The sequence below is a fragment of the Anabrus simplex genome, chromosome 1, assembly GCF_040414725.1.
Source record: "Anabrus simplex isolate iqAnaSimp1 chromosome 1, ASM4041472v1, whole genome shotgun sequence".
Taxonomy (NCBI): domain Eukaryota; kingdom Metazoa; phylum Arthropoda; class Insecta; order Orthoptera; family Tettigoniidae; genus Anabrus; species Anabrus simplex.
Genome location: NC_090265.1, coordinates 803,410,049 through 803,434,439, shown reverse-complemented (window position 1 = coordinate 803,434,439; position 24,391 = coordinate 803,410,049). Strand labels below are relative to the sequence as shown.

The following is a 24,391-nucleotide window of genomic DNA, read 5'->3' as shown; positions in this document are numbered from 1 at the left end:
GTAAGAGAAGTCGAAGAACAGACTGATGCACTAAATGGGGTTGGAAGATTGGAGAATTAGAAACAGTGGAAAGGAAAGTATGACAAATGTGATGGCAAGAAAGAGTGGGAGGAGAGAAACCACCAATCGAAATTGGAGATAGAGATATTGCCTAGTGTAGTCATAAATAGTCACAAACTTTTGGCCTTGGACTGTGGAACTGGTTTTCATGGGAGCAAGCAATCCTTGCACTGAAGGTTAGTCCTAACCAGTGTGCGTTAAACAGGGGAAAAGGGGATCTTCTTTGCTTAAGCATAGAATGGGGTGAATATGAAAATTGGGTAGCTGTAATTACCTTGCACAAGGTTGAGAAGTCACCAATTTAGATTTTCCAAATATTGAAACAGCTGGAAATCAGCAAGACGTTTGTCTCCTGGACAATCCCGTGATTTGCTGAGACAGGAGACAGTGTAAAAAATAGCATTAGGATTGGTCGTCCTCACAGTGTGAGAACAGTGACAACCCATATCCAGTGAAATTTCACCCGGAAGCAGAAGATAATGGCACAGGAGCTCAACATTTCACCACTATTAGTATCTAGAGTATCTTCTGAAGACCTTGGGTTTAGAGCATATCGACTGAACACTGGACATTTCCTGACACCTGAAACAGCAGAGGAAACTGAAATCAAGGCAGCTACTGCAGCAGTACGCCAGCTGTTGGCATTGATGTGTTCCATTTACCTAAAATCTTCACACTATTGAAGTGAGCTTTAACCTCCAGATGGATAGGGTATCCGAATGTGCGGCATGTTTTCGGGAAGCTCGTGAGAGGGTTCCTAAGGCCCAGAGAAGTGCCCATCTCTCCTCAGTCATGGTTTGGTGGGGAATGAGCTATGAGGATTCCACCAGGTTTCATTTCTGTGTGTGTGGGGGAGGAGGCATAAAAATGAATGCTAGAGTGTATGGTGGGAATTGTTCTGGACCCTTTCATGAAGGACTTTAGTAATAGCATGTTCAACAATGATTTAACAAGATTCTGCACCAGCGCCTAAGGCAAGAATGATGCAACAGTGGTTGTAGGCCAATGTACCAGACTTCATCTCCACTGCTGAATAACCCTCTGGTAGTCCCAATCTTAACCCCTTAGACTTCAAACTATATTCAGTGCTAGAGGGACACCCTTTGCTTGAAAGTTTGAAATGTTCCTTGGTGGCAGCAGTGGTTGATTTGCCAATTGATACTATCCATTCTGCAATGGATGACTGGCCAAAGAAACTCCAAGCCTGTGTGCGTGTTAACGGTGGACATTGGTGAAAACTGTGAGCTATATTGAAAGAAAATTGAAAAATCTCAAACTATATTTCACTTATTCAAAAAATAGTTTGTGTCAGTACTTATAGGGGAGTTTCAAGTACAGTACTTAGAAAGTGAAATGAAGGAGAATTCAAGATTTTATATAAACAGTATATTTTGGAGTGAATATTTCTGGAAAAGCCAAATGTACATTCATAAAACTGGGATCAGACGATTCTCTTCATGAAGGTTGAAGGATTTCTACTTCCCACAATGTGCATTGCAATGTTTTACATCCCAGTTTTGTGTTTGCATACTGTAAAAGTTTAGGTGTAGTAGAAATATCAGATCTCTGCACATGCTCAACTATATCTTAGTTTAATGGTGGTATGAAAAAATTTATACAATATTTGTTTACCTTTTAAAACAAGCTTAGTTTTACTTTCCAGTATCACAGTATTCTTTGAGGTGGTTTATCTGAAGAAAATATGTACACCCAGTACGTGAGCTAACTACCTAAATAGCATTGCACATTTGGTTTGACCTTCATCTCCTATGCCCTAGGTTGTGGATTCGAAATCAGTACAGTCAATTGGTATTTGAGAGTGTGTGCAAGTACAAGACTTATCGACCCATTCATGAACCTCTTTCTAGTTTCTGGAATCTCCTGCAGACATCAGTTACCATAAGAAAATATTTTTTTATTACTGCTTGTGGTGTTGTATAGTGTAAGCAGTTGTTACACTAAAAGTTTATCTAGAACTTCTCAGCGAATGCTTTTGCATAAATTCACATTAGAAACTCAAAAGCAGTTGTGAGCTTGCATTCAGGAGATAGTGCCAGGCTGAGTGGCTCAGACGGTTGAGGAGGTGGCCTTCTGACCCCAACTTGGCAGGTTCAATCCTGGCTCAGTCTGGTGGTATTTGAAGGTGCTCAGATATCTCAGACTTGTTTTGTAAGATATAATGGCACGTAAAAGAACTCCTGCGGGACCGGATTCCTGCACCTCAGCCTACAAAAACTGTAAAAGTAGTTACTGGGATGTATTACTAATCATCATTGGGAGGGGTTTGAATCCCACTGTCGGCAGCTCTGAAGATGATTTTCCATGGTTTCCCATTTTCACACCAGACAAATGCTGGGGCTGTACCTTAATTAAGACCATAGCTGCTGCCTTCCCAGTGCTAGCCTTTTCTCATCCCTGTGTCGCCGGAAACCTTCAATGTGTCAGTGCGATGTTAAACAAGTTGTAATAAAACCGCGAAAGCAAATTGTTTTCAACTGACAACAAAAAGTTGCTGTGTCTGATTATTTTACTTTTAAATAATCTAATCTATTAAACCTCTTGGCATTGCCTGTGATTAGTACCACTATATGAACGACACTGTGGGTCTGTGTTGCCTGTGATTAGTACCCACTATATGAGGAACACCACGGGAATACCAGAGACTGTGATTAGTACACCTAGGTGTGGAACACCATGGGCTTGCGTTGCCTGTGAGTGGCACCATTATGTGAGAAACACCATAGATCTGCGTTGTCTGTGCGACATACAATACTTGTGAGTAGTACCATCATGTGTGGAACGCCGTGTGTCTATGCTACTATTGATTAGTACCCCAACATGACAAATACCATGGTTCTATTTTACTAGAGATAAGTACCATTAGGAGGGGCTGTTGACCTAGAATTTGGACCCCTTTAGAAAACAAGCATCCTCGATTCAGGATTGTGCTTTAGAAGCAGTCCCTTGGACAGTAATACTATTGTTTATGATAGTTTTTGGTTGGATCCACTGATTGTTTTAAATTCATATCCATCTATTCATTCTACATCATCACCTAGATGTTAGGCTCCTTTAAACATCAAGCATCATCATCAGATTTAGAAGTGACAAGAGAGGGAAGTTAAAAACACTGAAAACAGGAAAAAATGCTGTAATTCAATGTCATTCACCATCTTTATATGAGAATAACAGTTTTTGTATTCACCTATTTATCAGTAATAATTAGTCTATTATTATTATTCCTCCCAAAATCCTCTGGGATTTAAACTTTGGGTGGAAAGCCACTGCGCTAATCACAATTCCTGTAAAAAAACGTACATTATACTTGGGCTGTCAAGGAGTAAGTCACTAGTCTTGGACTATGTTGAGTAGTTGAGAGTAGTCAACCCAAAGGCTGGTCAGATCCTCAACAACTTTACCATCAATTTCCATAAGACTTAGCCATCACTGAAAAGGTGTACTAGGGAAAAGAGGGTTAAGGTAGTTTCTCGTTGCTTTCCTTATCAAGCCAGAACTTGCTATTACATATCAGTCTGACAGCTCCACTAAAATGTATGCACCAACTGAACCTATTTACTAATAGTTACTATAGCATAGTTCATACCTCAGTCACTTTCATATTGTCAAAGCCAAAGGTGAGTCTGAGACAGACAGACAGGAAAATGAAAACAAATTGGTTCTAGCCCGTACCATAATACATAGTGCACTGTAAAAACTAGGTCTCGCCATCAGACATTATTGTTAAATAAGTTAATACGAAAATTATCATTCTCATATGAAGAGGGTGAATGATATTGAATAACAGCATCTTTTTCTGTTTTCACTGTTTTTAACTTCCCTCTCTTGCCACTTCTAAAATTAGGTTCATTGCTAGATTATTTCATAATAATGAATGATGGTGTGAATTTTCCACTGAAGGTTTTATGAGATGAGAAAGTTGCTAATCTTCATGTATATCAGATGTGAATTTGATGGTGTGGGTTTCATACGTATCAGTTTTTAGAACCAATGATTAAGGCTTAACAAAATGCATTAAATACTGAATGCTCGTTACTCAGACTGCCAATTGTGTATCAACTATGATAATAAGACAACCAACTTGCTACTAAAAATGGTTTAATGTTCAAATATATTTACATACTGTACCTCTATCTCATATGGACTCCTTTCAGTTTATACAGTTTGTTGTTATTGCCTTCTTTTTTTTAATTATACTATCTTATAATGATGTAATATATTTGGAGAAGAAAATGGTTTGTCTCTGTGACTTGTTGGAAATTTTAGGGTTTAGGAGGAGCATCTGTCTTATCAGTCCCATGTACCAAGGCCGCACTAGATAGACAGGCCACAAGGCTCGGACCGTGACGTCACGCTAGTGGCTGGCGTTCAGCATGGCAGTGTAGGGCCCGCTCTCACTTTCACCATGATATTGTTCATTTATTCAACCTTAACGATAAAATTGAACACTCCTTCAATTGTGGCTTTACTTAGGCTTGTATACTACACGAGTTTTATGCGGGGAGAAAACTGGCAGGGCAGTACATGTACATTTCTTTACGTAAAATTATGATGACATCTGTCACTTGTAACTCAACACGGTATCTTTAAAAGATTAGAACGCATAATACGTATACAAAAAGTTTTAATGTTACTAGGAAAATGCATGATGGCAATTCACAACAATAGTCTGAAACCTTTCTTAGAAATTAAGCTGCAACTTAAAACTTACTTAAGAATTCCTAAGGTTTCAGTTTGTACATTTTTATTTTCCTGGGGATTTCTTCTTCTCAGCGATGAGTTTATCTACGGTAACTTTTCTATTGTTATTCAATAATATATTACAAAAGATGTATATACATCTGTCAACGAAATGTTTAAAACTATTTATTTAATCACTGCATGTTTAAACATTTTCGTTTTCCAGAACATTGTTGACAAGCGAAGTCAGAATTTTTCTCTGAGAATTAGTATTAGAACATTAGTATACAGGTTTACATTTAGTAGCTCTAAAGGAGTCTGGTACAACACCTTTTGGTACAGGGCAGGAGCAAGCCAAGGCCGCACTAGATAGACTCAGACATTTTTTTTTGTCTGACTCAGAGTTGTCAAAGTCAGGATAAGTTGTCAGCTTGATTAAGCCAGTTATTTATTAAGATTTTAAATAAATGACCAGTATCAAACAATTCTCTGTGTGTGTGTGTGTGTGTGTGTGTGTGTGTGTGTGTGTGTGTGTGTGTGTGTGTGTGTGTGTGTGTGTGTGTGTTTTCGTCAAATGGATTTTGAAAAGTGGTTTGTAAATTGCTTTTGCACAGCTTTTCAAACATTTTCCTGTTATTATTAGAAATTATGCATGCTACCTTATAAGCTATAGGACTATCTGTTAATACTTTAAAGACTTGCGAAGTTAGTTCTTCTAAAAAATGTCACATTAGGTTCTTACATGGAAACAAATCAACAACGTCTTAATTTTTTTAAAGACTGGATGACAACATAAAAGTTTGTGCAGTTGTAGCTAATGTAGTGTTATTTTCTCCGCTTTTACTACTAAAAGCAACTCCCTCTACCTTTCCTCCTAGCGGGCGATCTGGCCACGCGGTTAGGGGCGTGCGGCTGTGAACGTGCATCGGGAGATAGTGGGTTCGAATCCCACTGTCGGCAGCCCTGAAGAAGGTTTTCCGTAGTTTCCCATTTTCACACCAGGCAAATGCTGGGGCTGTACCTTAATTAAGGCCACGGCCGCTTCCTTCCAGCTGTTATGCCTCTCCTATCCCATCGTCGCCATAAGACCTATCTGTGTCGGTACGACGTAAAGCCACTAGCAAAAACAAAAATAAAACCTTTCGTCCTTTATAGTTCAGCTCACGTTTTATGTAGACTCCATTCAACAAGTTACAAAATATTTCATGCTCCTTTAACAATTTTAGTTTCTTTTTTCAAGTAATTCCAATGTGAATCATCAATACCCGAATTTCCCGTGCCTAGTTTTGCAGTAAAAGACTGTGAATAACCAAGTGGGGCATTGTAAGAAACGTTGACTGTCTTATCTTCTTTTACGCCCCAGGAAATGCGAAAAATATTGAAGTGAACCATGTTATTAGAATACAGGAGTAAGATACTTTCATTGCAAAGGCTATATTTAACTGTTCCTTTAAAAAATTATAATTTATCAGTAATGATACACTCATTAACTTCACTTTCAATTTCATCGATTATTTTGTGTACAGATTCTATTTTGTCGTGGACAGTCACTTTTGAGTTACGAGCAGGTCTAAACAGGAAGTTATAAATACTTTTCTAATTTGACCATTTTAATATCTTGCCCCCATCACCTAATGCACGTATATCAGGGTTATAACTCATGAAAATATCATGTTTAATGGATTTAAAATCAAGAGCCTCGTTTAATGTTAAGGAAGTACCAATTTTCGGAATATTTTCCTCAGTCACATAAATTTGGAAAATACAGACTTTGGCTGTTAAAGTTGACGGAAACTTTGTCCAAATCTAATTTGCGTTTAATACTGAAATTACCCTGAACGTCATCGAAGTCGTTGATCCTGTCATATTCTTCCTCAGTTTTCTTTCCTTCCTCTTCCCGTTTTTCAATTTCTTCTTGTCTTTGAATAGGATTTTTGCTCGTTGTTGGAAGATTTTTTATACAGATAGGCAGGCACATTTTAAAAGGAATAGCATCGTTTGAGAGTTTTAAATGGTTAGGTTTTACAGTTAAAAGAGACTCATCAGGTCTTTTAACGGAATCGTCCCTAATTACGAAACTTCGTCGAAGTGTTTTATGCACACAACTGCTCCCCCTGTGGGGGAGGGGCGGTAGAATAACACCCACGGTATCCCCTGCCTTTCGTAAGAGGCGACTAGAAGAGGCCTCAGGGGCTCTGAACTTTGGAGCGTGGGTTGGCGACCACGGGGCCCACAGCTGAGTCGTGGCATTGCTTCCACTTACTTGTGCCCGGCTCCTCACTTTCATCTATCCTATCCGACCTCCCTTGGTCAACTCTTGTTCTTTTCCGACCCCGACGCTATTAGGTTTGCGAGGGCTAGGGAGTCTTTCATTTTCACGCCCTTCGTGGCCCTTGTCTTCCTTTGGCCGATATCTTCATTATTCGAAGTGTCGGATCCCTTCCATTTTTCCCCTCTGATTAGTGTTATATAGAGGATGGTTGCCTAGTTGTACTTCCTCTTAAAACAATTATCACCACCACCACCACCGCACACAACTGAGCTTGCTGAAGGAATGAATTCGGTTCGATGGATAGCTATGATCCACTTTTGTTTCCGAAACACGCCAGTAGGAAATTTAAACACTGAAATATTAGGCTGTTTTGAACTGTAGTTGATTCTACGACCAGGTATACAACACGACGTGGCCATAATTCACAATGTGCACACACGTTTAAATCATTCAACACCATCGATAGCCTCACTGCTGCGAGGTTCAGATCAGCTTACTGGTGAGAAGTGAAGCGGCTGGCGACTAGTGTGACGTAGCGCCCGAAGTGGAGGGGGAGCCTTATGGCCTGTATATCTAGTTGGCCTTGCATGTACTTACATTGTTCTCTGATGACCCTTGTTTTTGTTGGGTCTATAGTGGTGGGTATGTAATTATTGATCTGTGAAGTGAAAAAAGTGCCTCTGAATTTATTACAGGATGCTGTGGCAGTTGCCTATAGCAAAGCTCGTACTTGGGATAGTTGCTGTGACGTATCATCTGGATTAATTTGAACTACTGTCCTGCTCTCAGCTGCCAGGCCAGCTTGTGTGACACCTTACTGTGCTTGACTATGACCGTCAGTTTGGAAAAATTACTCTTAAGCTATGTATTAAATAGGAGGGAGATAATTAGGTATTACCGAGGACAGCAACAGTTTTATATATAGTCATCATTCCAGTAGGACCAGTCTTCATGTCTAAATGCTCCTGTTAATTCAGGGATAGTTGACAAGGCAGAATGAAATTGTTGATTGGTCACCTTGTGGATTGACTTCAATCCAAATGAGAATATTTGGGTGGAGACTGTCTGCATTGGCTGTTAATTGTTATGCCATTAGCTACATATATGCCTAGAAAGAAGTTGCAGGTGATAACTTTGCTGTTACCCTGGTAAATTACCTTTCGTGTTTTGAGAAAATGGGAACCGATCATTGTTGTGAAAAAAGTCATAATAATATAGTAATAAATCCTTAACGTCATTCAGTTAGTGGTTAAGTTTAAGACTGGGACAAGTGTCCCTAACTTTACCGGGTAAAATACAATTGCTAATTTTTTTTTAGTTTGCTGGAATTTTTCCCTGAAAAGAAGAAATCTTAAATGTGTGTCTGTATGTACCGACATAGTCTGTCACTTTTCTGCAGTCTACTGACTTTTCTGTAGATAGATTATAAGCATACTCTTTAAGTGCTAGAAGTGCACTTATAATGAATTAAGAAGGAGGTGTAATATATCACTGAAGGAAACAATGGAGCCTACCAAGTGAAAATTTACAGAAGCAACTCAGAGAACTTGAAAACTCCTGATGTCTTGCACTTCCTACCTTTGCTAGCTATGCTAATATGAAAATGGAGACTCTTAGTTAAGAACAGATCAGTTTCCATGTCCAAAGGTGAACTTATGCTAAAAAAAAGTTCTATTTTAATACCTCCAGATAAAACTTGAAAGTGAAATGTACTTTCTGCGAGTTTGTCCGTTACAGAAGTTTTACTGTATATGTGTAATATAACATTTATTATAAATATATATGATGAATATAGCTTGTTATAATTATATTTTGATGATAAACTTTCTTTTAAAAAAATATTTTTACTTAGTTCACAGTACAGCACTAAAGTATCAATGATTCTCTCTGCAGTTGAAAGAAATAATTAATGTATACGCTTTGTTTAGAAAATAACATCATTGTTAGCACTACCCAACTGATGGTACATAATCTATAGGATTGGAGTCCACAGGAATATAATCAATTTAGTGACCTTTATTTTGTTTGATTTTAGGTATGCTTACTTACATATAGTGCATGTGATTTGTGATTGAATATTACATATCCACACCAAAGCTTTCACTTCTTCAGGTGCAGATTTTTTGTAGGGCTATTGTTAGTGATTTCCTAAACTTTCATTTTTTATAATAAAGCTTTTGATTTTTACCATTCTCAATACATACTTACCATGGTAAATATATATATATGTACACATGCAGATCACTCTCGCCATCCTTGTTGTATGAAATGTTATGTTAACTAATTATTAGAAGATTTTACCGACTACTAACTGAAGTCTCTTCAGTAGTTGAAGTAATAACATTGATTTGTTTAATGAGTAGGCTGTTATTTATAAAATCATTATTGTTAACTATTTTGTTCTTTAACTTTTTATTGCTCCCATGAATAGATTTTCTTCATTACCATAAGTTTTCATGTTTGGAAAATTCTCTGGTGGAATATGTGCACTATGTATATCTTGAGTTTTTTGTTGGTAAAGGTATTATTAGACTGGTGAACAAACCTGACGAGAGAACCTCATCAGTAAAACATATTATTGTTCAGAGTAGTTCACTGAAGCTCTGGTTATTGCTTTCTGCTGTTTAACAGTTGAATTTGAATGTGTTGAGCTGAGTAAGATAAGGGCAACTTATCGCAGAGAAAGCTTTGTTTTCCTGATGTTATGAGTCACATTCATTTTAATCACTAATCAAGTGATATCAGTTTTTTCTAATGTTTGTGGGGTGGGTCATCGCTGCATCAGTGTGTGTGCCTGCTAGTGAAGTGTGTGTGTGTGTAAGTGCAGTGCGCTGGTGATGGCTAAGCAACAAGAGCCAAATATGCAGTGATTAGTGCCTTAGTGAAAAGTGCGTCAATCACATCGTGCTGTTATCACCGTAGCATTGAGGCCATCACATTGAGCACGCGTGTTCTGAGCAAGGCCATCGCATTCCATACACACGTCCTATAGCATTGGGCTTGTTCTGATGGAAGAGGAGCAGTGAGAGAGAGAGAGAAAGGTTTACCGCAGATTCCGGAAGTAAGTGCCAATGGGTAGTAATAATACATTTGAGTCCCTCGGCCTGGTCCTATGTCCGTAGCTCCTGAACTGTGCTGCAGCTCAGATGTCCAAATAAAAACGCAGCTTTCCTGTTTTGAAGGTGCACAGCAAAGCCATTTTGCCCTTGTTCTTTTGCTAAATTCTAAGGAGAGTTCTGAGTAATTTATTGATTGCACAGTTAACATTTTTCTTGAGTCCTTCCAGGAGAATGTTCATGATGGATTTTAGCTCATTTTTCCATGTGAGTTATGTGCTTGTTTCTTTATGCCAGAACACAAGTTGAATATTTGTGGAGTCAATAGTTACTCTTTAACTTTTCTAAAACTTTTTAATGATTTTTGGAAGATATATTTTCTTTAATTTTGATTTTTAAATGCTGTTTTTTGATAAAATTATGATCTTGTTTCACAATGTAATTTTTTGTATCAGTGGTAATAAGTATGTAATGAACTTTCTTCTCTCCTAAATTTTACCATAGTGTAAGACTTCAACACCTTCGATATTATTGTTGATGTGTAACTCACTTTTAGATAAGCATAACATCTACCTCTCTGTTATTGTTGTTAGGGTCATTTCTACATAAATATTGCATCCTACATAAAATCCTCTAATCTTTTTGTCACATTTGTATGTTGGCCTCCCACTGTCATTCTTACCCCACTGAACTGAGCTTTTCTTTCTTGAACCAAGCAACATTTTATATCCTACTTTCTTCTGCAACCTTTGGTTACTCTACTACCAAAGTAACACTCTTCTACTTCCTTTTTAAGAGTGATATTTCTTAATCTGGTATTTCCTGCATCCTCTGATTTCATTTGACTGCATTCTATTCTTCAGTTCCTCCAGATCCTCTATATCCTTAAATCTGAGTTCTTTATTCCTGCAAGTTTGTTGCCTTTCTCAAATTTAATTTTCTTTACCACCTGTTATTTATAAATAAAATTGAGAGGGGTGGGGAGACTTAACTGGCAACCCTGCATCATTCCTGTCAGGATAGTTGCTTCTTTTTCATATTCTACTACTTGTATTTGCAGTTTGATTTTTGTGCGGACTGCAGAAATCACATCCTTTTCTGTACTAGATTCCATTCCCATTCAGAATCTCAAGTTGGGCTGTCCTCATTGACTGTTGGTTAGTCTCTGTTTTTCTGGTCCAAAGATAACATGTTTGTCACAGCTGAGATCAGAGATGATAGAGTTGAAATTCTTCAAATCGATGTCAGCTTCTGGCAGGTTAAGAACTTCTGGGAAAAAGAAAATAAGATTCCAACACCCTGACATTTCATAAAATTTAAACCAGTGAAAGGTAGGTTAAATAACATTCTTCTTCTGATACAGTCTCCTCACATAAGTTTGGTAACCATCATGGAGTAGGTTTTCCTATTTTGTGTTCTGCTTATCCGAGTTCCCTCATCATGGATGCCAAACCAATGTCCAATGTTCCATGTCTAGGATAATCTTCTCTGTCCAGTCCTCATTTTTTTTCTTTAATTAGTTGTATCAGGCTGTATTTCTCATTTTGGAAGATGTGATTTAAGTAGACTGCTTTCCTATGTTTTGCAACGATGAAGACACCTGATTTTCAGTCTTGACAAAGTACGTCCTTGATGGTGATGAGGTCTTTGCTTGGGATCTTGGAACATTTTGCAATACATTTTCATTTTAAAGGCCTGCACTCCATTCATTGACGAAGCCTTTAGTGTCCATCCTTTGATACTGTAAAGCATCACCAGTAGCACAGAACACTCCACAACATGTCAGTGAGTTTTGAATCGGAGGTCACAGTTTTAATTTCAGAAATACACTTCTTGCAGTGCTGATAATGGTTTTGATTTCTACATCCAGGTCCCATTCTTGTGTTAACCAGCATCCTCGGTTCTTGAATTGTAACACCCCTATTAATGGCTTTTCCAACCAATGTCATAACATTGTTGCAATTTTCAGCTTTATTATTATTATTATTATTATTATTATTATTATTATTATTATTATTATTATTATTAATGTCGTATCCAGATCTACAAATGCCACCGCACTTTACTGATCTTCTGACATTAGACACAGTCAGTATTGATTGTTCTTGCATTTCTTTGCAAGCCAAATAGATGTTCTTCCAATTTTGGCTTTAATTTTTCTCTCCTTCTTGTAGAAATGATTTGTGTCGTCTTTACCTTAAAGTGGTTTTCCATCTGAACTGATATTCCTGTGCCTTCTTTTCGTTTTTGTATAGGGATAGGAACAAGAAAAGGAACATGTAATTGGATAAACAGTAGTTTCTTCAATTTTTCTTTATGCACTTTCCTACAACTAAGCAATCTTCAGTATCTTTACACCATTCATTTAGTCATTTGTTCTTAACTGTCTTGCAGTTCTGCAGTCTCTCATAAGTTATACTTTTATTTTTACCTTCCTTTCTCTCTTTGCATCAGCAGCCTATGGTATCCCAGTACAGATTTTGTCCATGCATACAACCATCTGAAGTGATTTTGGAACAAAGTTTTTGCTGGGCTTATTTTATGATCAGTGCAGAATTCTGGTGGCTGGCTTCCTTTTTCATTCTTTTGTCTTAGTTCATATTCTTCCCTTTGTTAACCTTCTCTCTCATGGTGTACCACTACATTCCTTTCTCCCATCATTATAAGGTTTTCTTTGTATATGCTGTATTCAATCTTCTGTCTCATGTGCTGAACCAGTAGGCATGTTTACCATTACTATTGAGGGCATTGATTTAATGTCTATTGTAATAATAATTGGTTCATTAAGCTGGTCATAGTAACTTGGTCCTGCTTTCTTGTTCATGATATAGCCAATTTCTAGATTTCCTCTATTTGATTTGACTTTCATTCTGTAGTCACCTGTTCAGAAATCCTGCTCTTCCTGTCAATGCATCTCATATATACAAGATACATTACACATAACTTGACAATCCATTTCCTTTTTCAGATTCACCAACCTATCACAAAGATTCAGACAAACATTTCATGTTCCGAGTATCAGTTTTTCATCTTAGTGTTCACAAATGGAAATTCAAATAGGGAATTATTTTACCGGGAGGAAGTCGTCATCAGTATATCATACAGTCATTCAGAGGGAGCTGCCTGACCTCTGGATTTTTGGCTTCAGTTTCCATTTGCTTCCACCCGTGCTGCAGTATCAACGTTGCCAAGTCATGTTGGGTAATAATACAAGATTATTTCAGTCAGTCATCCAGATTGCTGCCCTTGCATCTTTTGATGGGCTGCTACCCTGTTTTTAGGAACATTTCTTTAATCTGGTCTTTTGACTGACACCCATCTGATGTGGTTGCATATATGACTCAATTATTTACTACTTTGGGATACACAAGCCTTCCCACTGCAGAAAAACCAATAATTGGTTGTATTTGAAAGTATCCGCATGAGGAAAGCACTACATTTAATGCCAATGAATAATATTGTTGCTACGTAAGTTGCCTGCGCAGTTAGGTCATGTAACAGTGAGCTTGCATCCAGGAGATGGTGTGTTCAAACCCCAGTGTTTGCAGCCTGATAGATGGTTTTCCACGGTTTCCCTTTTTCACACCAGGAAAATGGTGGGGCTCTACCTTAATTAAGGGCACGGTCACTTCCTTTCGAATTCTAGCCATGCCCTGTCCCATCGTTGCCATAAGACCTATCTTGAGTCTGTGCACTGCAAAACAGATAGCAAAAAATACGTTATTACAAACACTGTAGCAAGCCAACTTTTTCATTCTGGTCAATATATCATTACCTTTGGTAGGATTTCAGTAACCTGCTGGAAGAAACACAGTATTGTGAATAAAATGTGGTCGCTTATTAGAAGCATAAATAAATAGGTTCTGTTTTTTTGTATAACTAATAAGCCCTTAAGCCATATTTCCTTTCTGTGATGTAAAAAAAAAAAAGAAAAACTCCATCCTTAGTGTGTACTTTTCCTTCCCCTTTTATTAAAGAATGTGTGTTGAAGTTCCTTAAGCATGCATTAAGGGTTTGCAATTCGACATGTTTCATAAAGAAGTAGCACATTATATTTAACAATATGAAATTAACTCAAAAATGTCTTCATTTCTCTTGGAAGAGGCTCAAATTTTGGAGTAGTGGGTATATTATTGTTTTACATTTTTGTGAATTAAATAGGTAACACAATTGTAAGTACCAGAAAGCATCTGAGGAAATAATTTAAATTTGTGTCTGAACAAATGATGCCTGCAGTATAGAGTATTATAGACTGACAGTTTAACAGTCTGTTATTTATATTCTCATAATTGGAGTGTATTGTTATGTTAATTAGTAGAAACTTACGGAAGCTAATTGAATAATTTATAAACTCTCTTCATATTTTGTAAGCGTTGTAATATTTACTCTGCCGGAGGCACTAGCCTTGTGTTACCTGTGAATTACATTGGAGGGAAAGTGTCAGTTAGGCCTTAGATAGACTGTGTGTGCTGAGTATTTCTGGGTTCATTTCATTTTAATAATCGTTATTTATTACTTACATGGAATTGAGATTTTTATAGTTTTTCTTATTTATTGCAGAGATTGATATAATGACAATATTGTTTCTGCAAAGTTACATTTGCAAAATAGAGGGAAATACAGTATGTTCATTATAGGTCTATGAACTTCTTTAAATACTGTCAGGTGTTACAGTGTGGAGCTCTGTTTTTTAAGTGGGATTTTATAGTTGACAAGAATTGTGAAAAATTTATCTGTTCCTTACTACTTTATTACAAACCAGTCGGTATTTTTCAAGAATGGTGAAATCTTTTAGGAAGATGCATGTATCTTTCTTTTTGCAGCTGAATTGGTAACCTTACGGGAGTCTGAGGATCGTGCCAGACAACAGCATGCAGAGTCAATGCACCGTGAGAAAGTTTTAGTTCGACGACTCGCCACTAAGGAACAGGAGATGCAAGAATATGTTGTAAGTATTTTGTGCTCTTTTAGCTTCACTTACAGTACTTCAAACCTTACAAGTTAAACCAAAATTACCTCACATTTCTTATTTTACACTTCCTATAGCCATACTGCCACTATACTAGTTTCAGAGCTGCCTACGGTAGGATTCAGACCCATTATCTCCCAAATGCAACTGTTGTAAGCCAATGACTTCCATCCGCATTTGCACATAATAAGGTTAAAAGTTTCGCTTTGCTATGCTTTCGACCTGGTAGGGTCCTCATGCTTATAAGCTTGCATGTCTTCAGGTAGTGAATGCCAAAACAGCCCGGTATAGTTGAGCGCATGTCAATCCTTCCTTGATTAGTTTGTCAAGTCGTGTTCTAAATGGCTCAGCACTAGCTTTATCATTACTGTACTTAGCATTTCACCAAACACACTCTTGTTTGCAATACCATGCTGGTTGCGGAAATGATAGAGCGAGCCATCGCTAGTTTGAAACTTAATGTTTGTATGCTTAGCAAGTGTCTCAGCTACCTCCTGAAGCTCCACACCATGAACTGCAACACCGCTAGACCACTATTGCACTTAACCATTTATATACGGCATTTTCCATTTTTGTTTCACCAGTCAACTTCACTCTGTTGTTTCAACATCACATTGCACAGCAAACGTCTTTAGTTTTTCCGTGTTCTTTCTTATGTTCGAAACTGTTTGTTTTGCTATGCTGTATTCTTTACACATATTTGTCACATAAGCAGTCCAACTCTTAACTTTCCAGTAAGTTTCCGTTTCTCTGCAACACTTGAAGAAACACACTTTCTCTTGGTTGATGCTATTGTTACACACAAGCTCCTCTTAATTGGCTGAGACCAGTGGCTGAGACACACTGGCTCTGATATGGTATGCTGCTTGTTTTTAGCACGGGTGGTAGGATGAGAAGAGTATTAGCGCTGCATTGTAAGATCTCCTCCAGCCCCTAGTATTACCTGTAACATTTTAGTCTGCCAGTACTGTTTTTTTTTTAACGTCCCAGTTATCCAAAGTCAGACATCGGGGTCTGAGTTATCAATCATTTACAACAAACAATTGTTATGTGTTTGGGGTATTCTGTTAAGATAATTTGTTTTATCGGTTCATGTTTTCTTTGTCAAATCTAAATTTTCAGGGGTATTTAGAGTAACTTCTTTCATTGGTTCGGCTTGTGTTGTTTAACCCTCTTAATGCTGAGATCTCTCATGCTGAGAATGTGCCAAGAATGCCAGGCTGATTAGTAGCATTTTGCAAGTCCCTATTTTGACTTTAAACTTGCAGGAAATGTTGAGGATGGCATGTACTTACTACTGACAATGATTACAATACTGTTAAATTTCAAAATATGTTCATATTTTCTGAACACTCGAAAACAAAATAAAAAACAAATTTCAAAAATAACAATAATTCAAAATTAAGATTACAAATAAAGCGTGGTAATCCCTCTGCAATGCAGCCTTCCAAGGGAATAAACACAGAAAATTGTAAAAGTATCTGTTTGGTAGTTCAGTAGGTAATTACCGCTACGTAATTGCCAATCGTCACATGACCAGAGAAACACATGAAATTCAGAAATTCAGTGTGTGTAAATAAATGAACAAATGAGCCGCGTAGTGATAAAATGAGAAACCACAGTACATTCTTTACTCTATAGAAAAATATAAGATATTGTCATCTGCCGTTCATAATCCTGCTGAATGCAGATAGTAAGGCACTCTGTTCCATGGACGATATGTCGTCTGGCATTCTTAAGGCTAAATTTCCTTCAGAGAGTGTCTGTGGTAAGACTGCTACATGGAATTAAAGTTGATGATGCACATTCTTCCAAATACAGTTTTTTTGTGAAAAAATTATATACCTTTATGTTAATACAGTAAAAGCAAATAATTTATCAGTTCGGTAAATGTAAAAACTTTATACAGATTGAATGAATTTCTTACACACAACGCCAAACACCAATTCAACCGCAGAACAGAACAAACAGAAATAGCAGAAACAGAAAAGAGCACAATACGATTTCTGACTTCTTCATTGTCAACAATCCATAAAAAATGCGAAGTCCCTATTACATGCTGAGCATTCTGTTCCTTATTATCTCTGGAGAATTCTGTGACTGCAATAGTTATAGTAATAAAATAATGGTATGTGGCCTCCAGAGGGGCCTGGTGCAGGTCTTTCGAGTTGACGCTGTATAGGCGACTTGTGAGGATGGGGCCCTACCTGAGATGAATTCTAATACTGAAGACTGTACAAACAGAGTCATAGGAATTAACTAATGAATTTTAAAATCCCTGACCTGGCTGGGAATTGAACCCAGGACCCCTTGAACCAAAGGCCAGCGTGCTAACTATTTAGTTATGGAACCAAACAACACTTCTAGTGAAGAGCTTTTATAATTAATGGCATACATTCCATTATAGTATGAGAGGGTTCAAAAATTGTTTGTTATATTTTATTTATTATTTTTTAAAAAATAAAAAAATGCTATTAGTTTGGGGCGTCAACCTAGAAAGATCTTTTGCCCCTACTTGCACCATATGTTAGGAACCTGCGTGTATGTGGAAATTGTGAAGTGTAAAGTGTTCAATGTGAGGAAAGGAACGTTAAGGACAACACAAACACCCAGTCCCCAGGCCAGGGGTATTAATCATTTACAATTAAAAACCCCTGACCCGGCTGGGAATCGAACCTGGGGCTGCTGGGTGACAGGTGGATGCGTTGGCCCCTACACTGCTGGGCCGGACTATTTTTTATTTAAGTTTCCAGTTTTTTAAATGATGAATTATTTAAGGATTTACTAGGTCTGTCAAAAGAAATTCTAGAGACTTACTGTTTTGAAGATATATTTTTACCCTTGTTGGTAAATTAAAAAAATTATTTTACAGAGCCAGATTTCTGAATTCAAAGCAGCCCAAGCTCCGGGTGCAGCTGCCCTTCGTTCTGCCCTGCTTGACCCAGCTGTAAACCTGTTGCTTCAGCGTCTTCGCCAAGAACTTGTAACCACTCGAGCCCGTCTTGAAGAGACACAAAATGAACTCAGTGCTTGGAAATTTACTCCAGACAGGTAATACTATAATTTATTATTTACCCTCGTTGAAGGTGTTAATATTGTGACATCTCTTGCTTAACCCCTATCCTTTCTGAGGGTATCAGCATTTTAGTACTGCTCATTCCTCGTTCCATTTCTTGCCCCCCCTTTTTTTTTTTCCTTCTTTGGCATCGATTGCTTTTATTTGCTGGAGAATAATATTTGCCCTGTACGTACAGTGGAACATTCAGAACAGCATATCTTTTCATACTGTGTGACATTTCATGGAAACTTTTAGACTAATAATAATAGATCCTAGTAATAACAAGAATAATCATATGGCCTCGGCTGCCGAGTGAAGTGGTGCTGTCTATGCAGCCTGCGTGCCAATTTTGACGTTATGATTTCTTATGTCTAACAATGAAAGTGAAATTCTTATTTACCATTTTGTTTTACGTTGCACCGACAGATAGGTTTTATGGCAACGATGGGATAGGAAAGGCTTAAGTTAGGAGTGGGAAGGAAAGAGCCATAGCCAGGTACAGCCCCAGAATTTTTTTTTTTGCTAGTTGCTTTACGTCGCACTGACGCAGATAGGTCTTATGGCGACGATGGGACAGGGAAGGGCTAGGAGTGGGAAGGAAGCGGCCGTGGCCTTAATTAAGGTACAGCCCCAGCATTTGCCTGATGTGAAAATGGGAAACCACGGAAAACCATTTTCAGGGCTGCCGATAGTGGGGTTCGAACCTACTATCTCCCGAATACTGGATACTGATTACATACAATTTACAAAATATTCGTTTAATGTTAACCTAGTCAGTACTTACAATACCACATTTTGTGGTTAAATAATTATAAAAAATAGAAAGATCGTGAACATGTTTCGCCCTTGTTAATGGGCATCATCAGCACAATGGATAACCTTAAAACAAATAATAACAATTAAGACTGTTTACAATTATTGGTCATATAAAATTGGAATGAGACGTGATGTTAAAAGTTATTTTCAATATCATGATTAAAAAGTTTGACGTGAATGTTACAAACACAAGTTAAAACTATTGTAGTACAATTTTACAATTTTGTCTAAAAATTATATATTTATATTGGTGAGAAGGTTTTTAATCGGCATTCGTCTGGAATTGAAATGGATCCTCTTCTAGTAACTTTTTGGTGAAAGTCAATATTATTGTCGTGTTAACCACCAAGTAGATTTGAAGAATAAAATATGTATAAAACATATGTTCCTATTGTAGAAAATTAGATCAGGAATGAACATTTGGTGTTTCATCTTGAGTTAAATTGGTTAAAACACATTCAGGTGAGAATACGTTAAAATGGAATATACGTTGAAAATTTTCTGATGTAGTAGTTGGAATATTTATCACTATAACAGTAGTCTTCCCATTTGTTGTGTAAATCTCAATGGTTCGAATGTTGATAAACTGCAAAGAAATACAAAAACGCATTGAATGTGTATATATAAATAATGGATGTGATTGTATAGTGTTATGGGTTACGTAAAAATGGATACTTACTCGAATGCCGTAGATGTCTATCTTGTTCTCTTATTAGCGTTAGTCTGACTGGCGTTCCTGCTACGCGTATTGTATGGGTGTGGCAGAGGGAGGGGGACGGGTTGAGGGAGGGAAGAATTGGGCGGAGTAATACGTATTGGTATTGGACCAAAAATGAGGTTAATGACTTGTAATACTGGATACTGGCCGCACTTAAGCAACTGCAGCTATCGAGCTCGGTAAAACAAGTTTTATTAGAGTAATCATAGAGTAATCTTTTTACAAGGAAGGCTACACACACTTTTCAAACGTTTTAACAGTTCCTGTACAGTTTGTGACGTACCTTTTGTAAAGAATTTGTCTACCTCTTTTCTCACCAAATCACAGCAAAAATTATCAATTTTGCTAAAAATAACCCTTTTATTACCACACTTCTTTTTGGAGTTGTGGGACCTCTTTTTATGATTTTCCTTATAGTTTTCCTGTCAAGTTTCAAACTGTTAGATGTCTCCAAAATATGGCCCTTGCCTACATTGTTCTTGGTAATTTATTCATACGCGTTTCACACAAAGAAATAAGGTTAACATGCTGTTGACGCTTATGTTGAAAAGTCTTCCTAAATCATGAAATATTATTCCAGTCCTGGGTGTAGAGTTTGAGGGATTTTCCACCATTCAACACATTGCAAAATATATTAAATTATAAGAAGACTGATTTCAACTCCCTTGGAGTCATCATTAGAGTTTGTGATTTTTAGCATTTGCGATAAATGTGAAATACGTCAAAACTTTGTCAGTGTATGTTCCTTCATCTTATATAACCCGTACGAGTGGTTTTTAGCGATTTTGAATTAGCGATAAAATGCGAAATTGCTTCAAAATGTGAAATTATGCAATTTATGCGAAATAGATGCGAAACACTCGGTTTTATACGAAATAAACAATATGTTTTAAAAACAATGCATTTTTCTTAAAAATAAGATATATGTTGTTATTTATTTCAGGAGAAAGAATTATTACAGCGCCCATTGCGATCATAAGGCGGTAACATACTTTGATGGACACTTCCGTCCTGGTGCACGGAACATTTATAACATTATCGCGGTTAGCTGGTCAGAGAGATTTATTCCGTTTTGTTTTGCAGCCTACCTGATTGATGTCAGATGATACCTGAAGCTATTTTCTCTGTGTAAATAGTAACTCTGAGCTGAAGTACGGAAAATAAAAAGCACCTCAGTTTGCCGCTCATTGTAAACAATCATGGCGGCATCCAAGCGCGGTATTTATGAGGTTATTCGTAACTGGCTTGAAAATAGTGTTGAAAGTAGAAATGATTCTCTGGAGAGTGAAAATACTTCTTCTTCTTCAACTGACAGTGATGAAAGTGATTCTGATTTCAGTTCCGAGATAATAGTGCCAATTGAAACTACGTGACAAAACCAGAATGCAACAAGAGCGGATGAAAAGTCTAGTAAAATGATACTTGGAATTATGATCTTGTTGACAATAAGTCTGTTTCTGTAACATGCAAACCAGTTTCTGAAATTCACTCTATAGTGAGGAGGGGGTTGGGAAATAATCCGAAAGAAATGGACGTAGGGAATAAATTTCTAACCCCCACAGCTTTGGGATCACGTTACTAATTCTTGCTTCCCTTGAAACCAGTAATACTTACGAACAAAAACATTAGTTTCCTGTTACTATAGACGAGCTAAAAGCTCACTTTGCTCTGTGTATTCTTATGTATGTGATTAGTCAAATTTATGTTAAAGTGATGAAAAAATACATAAATTGTATGTAAGGGAATATTTCCTTTCACATGGTGGGCCAAAGGGTTAAATCATTCAATGTGTGGAATAACTTTCACTGGCCAAAGAGCGCTGCAAAGAACAATCAATCAAACAGCAAATGCACTTTCAGGCACACACGTTCATTCTTTTTGTGTTGACCCTTGATCATAGTTGGTTATTCTTGACATTGGTGTTGAGCACTAGTTACTGTTTTAAAGTACGGTAGCGATTTATTTTATTGTCCGGTGGCCATGGGTAGAAGCAAAGTGACGATCAAACAACATGCCGAGAGTCACAAATCAGGACATTTTTATGTAAGCGATACACATAGGCCTATATTGATGTGCCGACTTTGCAATCAAAGACTTGTAGGAAAAAAATGTTTTTAAGTCCTTCTTTTGCCTCGGCAGCACTGCTGTGCATTTGGGCCTCAACGAACAGTGTCGATGTAGAATTTTTTTTGCAAGTACAAGATAATTGTAACAGATAGGTGGTCTCGAATGAAGGAGGACACCGTTTAAACAATTGGCACTTGTACTTCATCATTGAAATTCCTGTTCCTTGTAGGTGTGTTGTACTGTGATAAATACGTTCAGAATAGTATTTTCCACTTTGAAATTGTGTGTGTAAATTTGTAAATGGGCATATTCGTGTGTGTGCGTTAATACTTCTTGCAGTCTAATGTTGATGTTTTTCTTATATTCTATAGTGAATTCAAAGGTTGTGGGCTGGAATCCCACTGGTGTCCGGTTGGCTATTTTTGTTCTGTACTTAACATCTCTTCAGCCCATACTAAATGTACGTAACACGACCTAATAGGTTGAAAGTCGGTTTTGATTAGCAAATTATGCCCATTTTTAACCAATTTGCTACAAAACGCTAAATTTGAGAAATTTAGATGCTACAAAATGCTAAATTTGAAAATTAAAACATTAAATCTCTGATTTTTAAATGCTATAAACCACAAACTCTAGTCATCATCAGTTCGTAGTGAAAATTAAATTAAGGGGAATCTGATAACAATCATCATAACGAAAAACCATGTACCTATAGGTGATTGCATTGAAACACATCATTGAGTTGATAGACATTACCTTGAAAAGCAACGTACACTTGTCAAGCAGAACTTGGAGCTTAGAAAGTTTCCAGTTCTGGCTCTAACAGTCTTATGTTCATGGAACATGGAACACTGAAATTATATGTACAGTAGAATTCCGCTGTAACGAACACCAGTATAACGAAATTTTCAGAATAACGAATAATTTTTTTGGTCCCTTCCTTTTTCCCTATTTGTTGTATGTTAAAATATTTCATTTTAACGAATTTCGTAGTTTCAGTTTAACGAATTAAAATTGAGCTCTTTTATTTACCAGTTTGACCATATTTTCTCAAATTAAAACCAAAATTCATCCTGTTTTATGACCAACATTTTTCTTGTTACATTATTTCGTTATTCAGACGATATGATCGCCATTTTCCATACATGCACCGTACGCGATCGAGAAGGCAATCGCTTTTGTGTAACCAATACGCTTCGCCCAGTTCTCACATATGGTATGGAACTTATTTGGGAAAGACGGTGTCCGACCTTCGAACTATTGAAAATGTAAAGGCCAGATTTCTGAAACGAATACTGGGCATCTCCAGGATGTCACCATCACGACTTGCGAATGAATCATCCAAAGAAACTTTTTTTACGGGAAGATTTGAAAATAAGAATGCAGCTTTCACATACGCAGCGAGTAGTTCTCCAAGAGATAAAGAGATAACAAGCAGAAATCAGCCTGGATTTTTATTCAGCTGATGCTATGATTGACCGCAGCTGGACCGGTCCAAATAATGACGTGAGAAGTGCTTTGAATAGGCGGGCGGTACATGAGTTTCACCATAGTCTATGCAGCGATCAGACTTTTATGAACCGTCCCTACATTGTGTGATAAACATTGCGATCGCAATCATTTCAGCAAGTGCAACAAGAGAACAAAATCTTCACTAGAATATGCGAAAGATTAATGTATTTTTTCTTTTAATGCACATTTGTACGCTATTAAATAAATAAATATGGTTCGCCCGTCATCCAATGTAAGACGTCACTCTATTAGCTGAGTACGAGCGCCAAGTTTGCAATCCACCAATGAACGTTACGCTTTGCGCAACCAATAGGCTTGGCCCATCAACAAATGTAAGACGTCACACTATTGGCTGAGTAGGATCGCGATGTTTGTAATCCACCAATGAACGCGACGGATGCATTGCATGTTTCTTCTTCGTATTTAATTCGCAAAGCCTATCCAAAGCACTTCTCATGTCATTATTTGGACCGGTCCAGCTGCGGTCAATCAGATGAATAAAAATCCAGGCTGATTTCTGCTTGTTTTCTCTTTCTCTCTTGGAGAACTACTTCTTCTTGCTGTTAAGGTTATATCATTAAACTTGCAAATTTCGTGTGCATTTCGTTAAATAAATAAGTACCGTACATATCATCGCAAATGGATAGGCAGAAGCGACAGCAGTTTTCGTTGACTGAAAAACGTAAAATACTTGCGGAAGTAGAGAAAGACGGAAAGAAAGGAGATGTAGCGAAGTAGTATGGCATTAGCCGTCAACACTTTCTGCGTTTTTAAAACAGAAAAGCAAGATAGAGGAAAACATTGATGCTGATGCCCTAGGTCCACAGCGTAAGAAGATCAGAACAGCCGACTACAAGGAGGTGGACCAAGCCGTCTATACGTGGTTTGTGGAAATGCGGAGTAAAAACATTCCAATAAATGGCCCACTGTTATGTGAGCGTGCGCGATCTTTCGCACGTTCGCTTGGGTCACCTGAGTTTATGGGTAGTGCTGGTTGGCTTCATAGGTTCCGGGAGAGATATGGCATATCCCACAAAATTATAAATGGTGAAGCTAATGATGCCCCGAAGGAAGTTGCGTCTTCATGGCGGCTGGAGACTCTAAAGGATGCCTTGAAAGAATATTCGCCGGCAGACATTTATAATGCAGACGAAACTGCTTTATT

At 37.5% G+C, this 24,391-nt stretch overlaps 1 protein-coding gene across 4 annotated transcripts in view; it reads left to right on the top strand.

The window, feature by feature from the left end:
• fl(2)d (female lethal d) overlaps positions 1–24,391 on the top strand; it is a 91,941-nt gene that overhangs the window by 57,148 nt on the left and 10,402 nt on the right. For 3 of the 4 annotated variants that reach the window (XM_067136322.2, XM_067136319.2, XM_067136320.2), the window contains 2 exons: positions 14,910–15,034; positions 17,928–18,106. In XM_067136322.2, coding sequence (XP_066992423.1) covers positions 14,969–15,034; positions 17,928–18,106 — 245 coding nt within the window. In that variant the 5' untranslated portion in view covers positions 14,910–14,968. Of the gene's footprint in view, positions 1–7,622; positions 10,092–14,909; positions 15,035–17,927; positions 18,107–24,391 lie in introns of those variants that run through there. The other variant, XM_067136321.2, reaches the window with a different exon arrangement.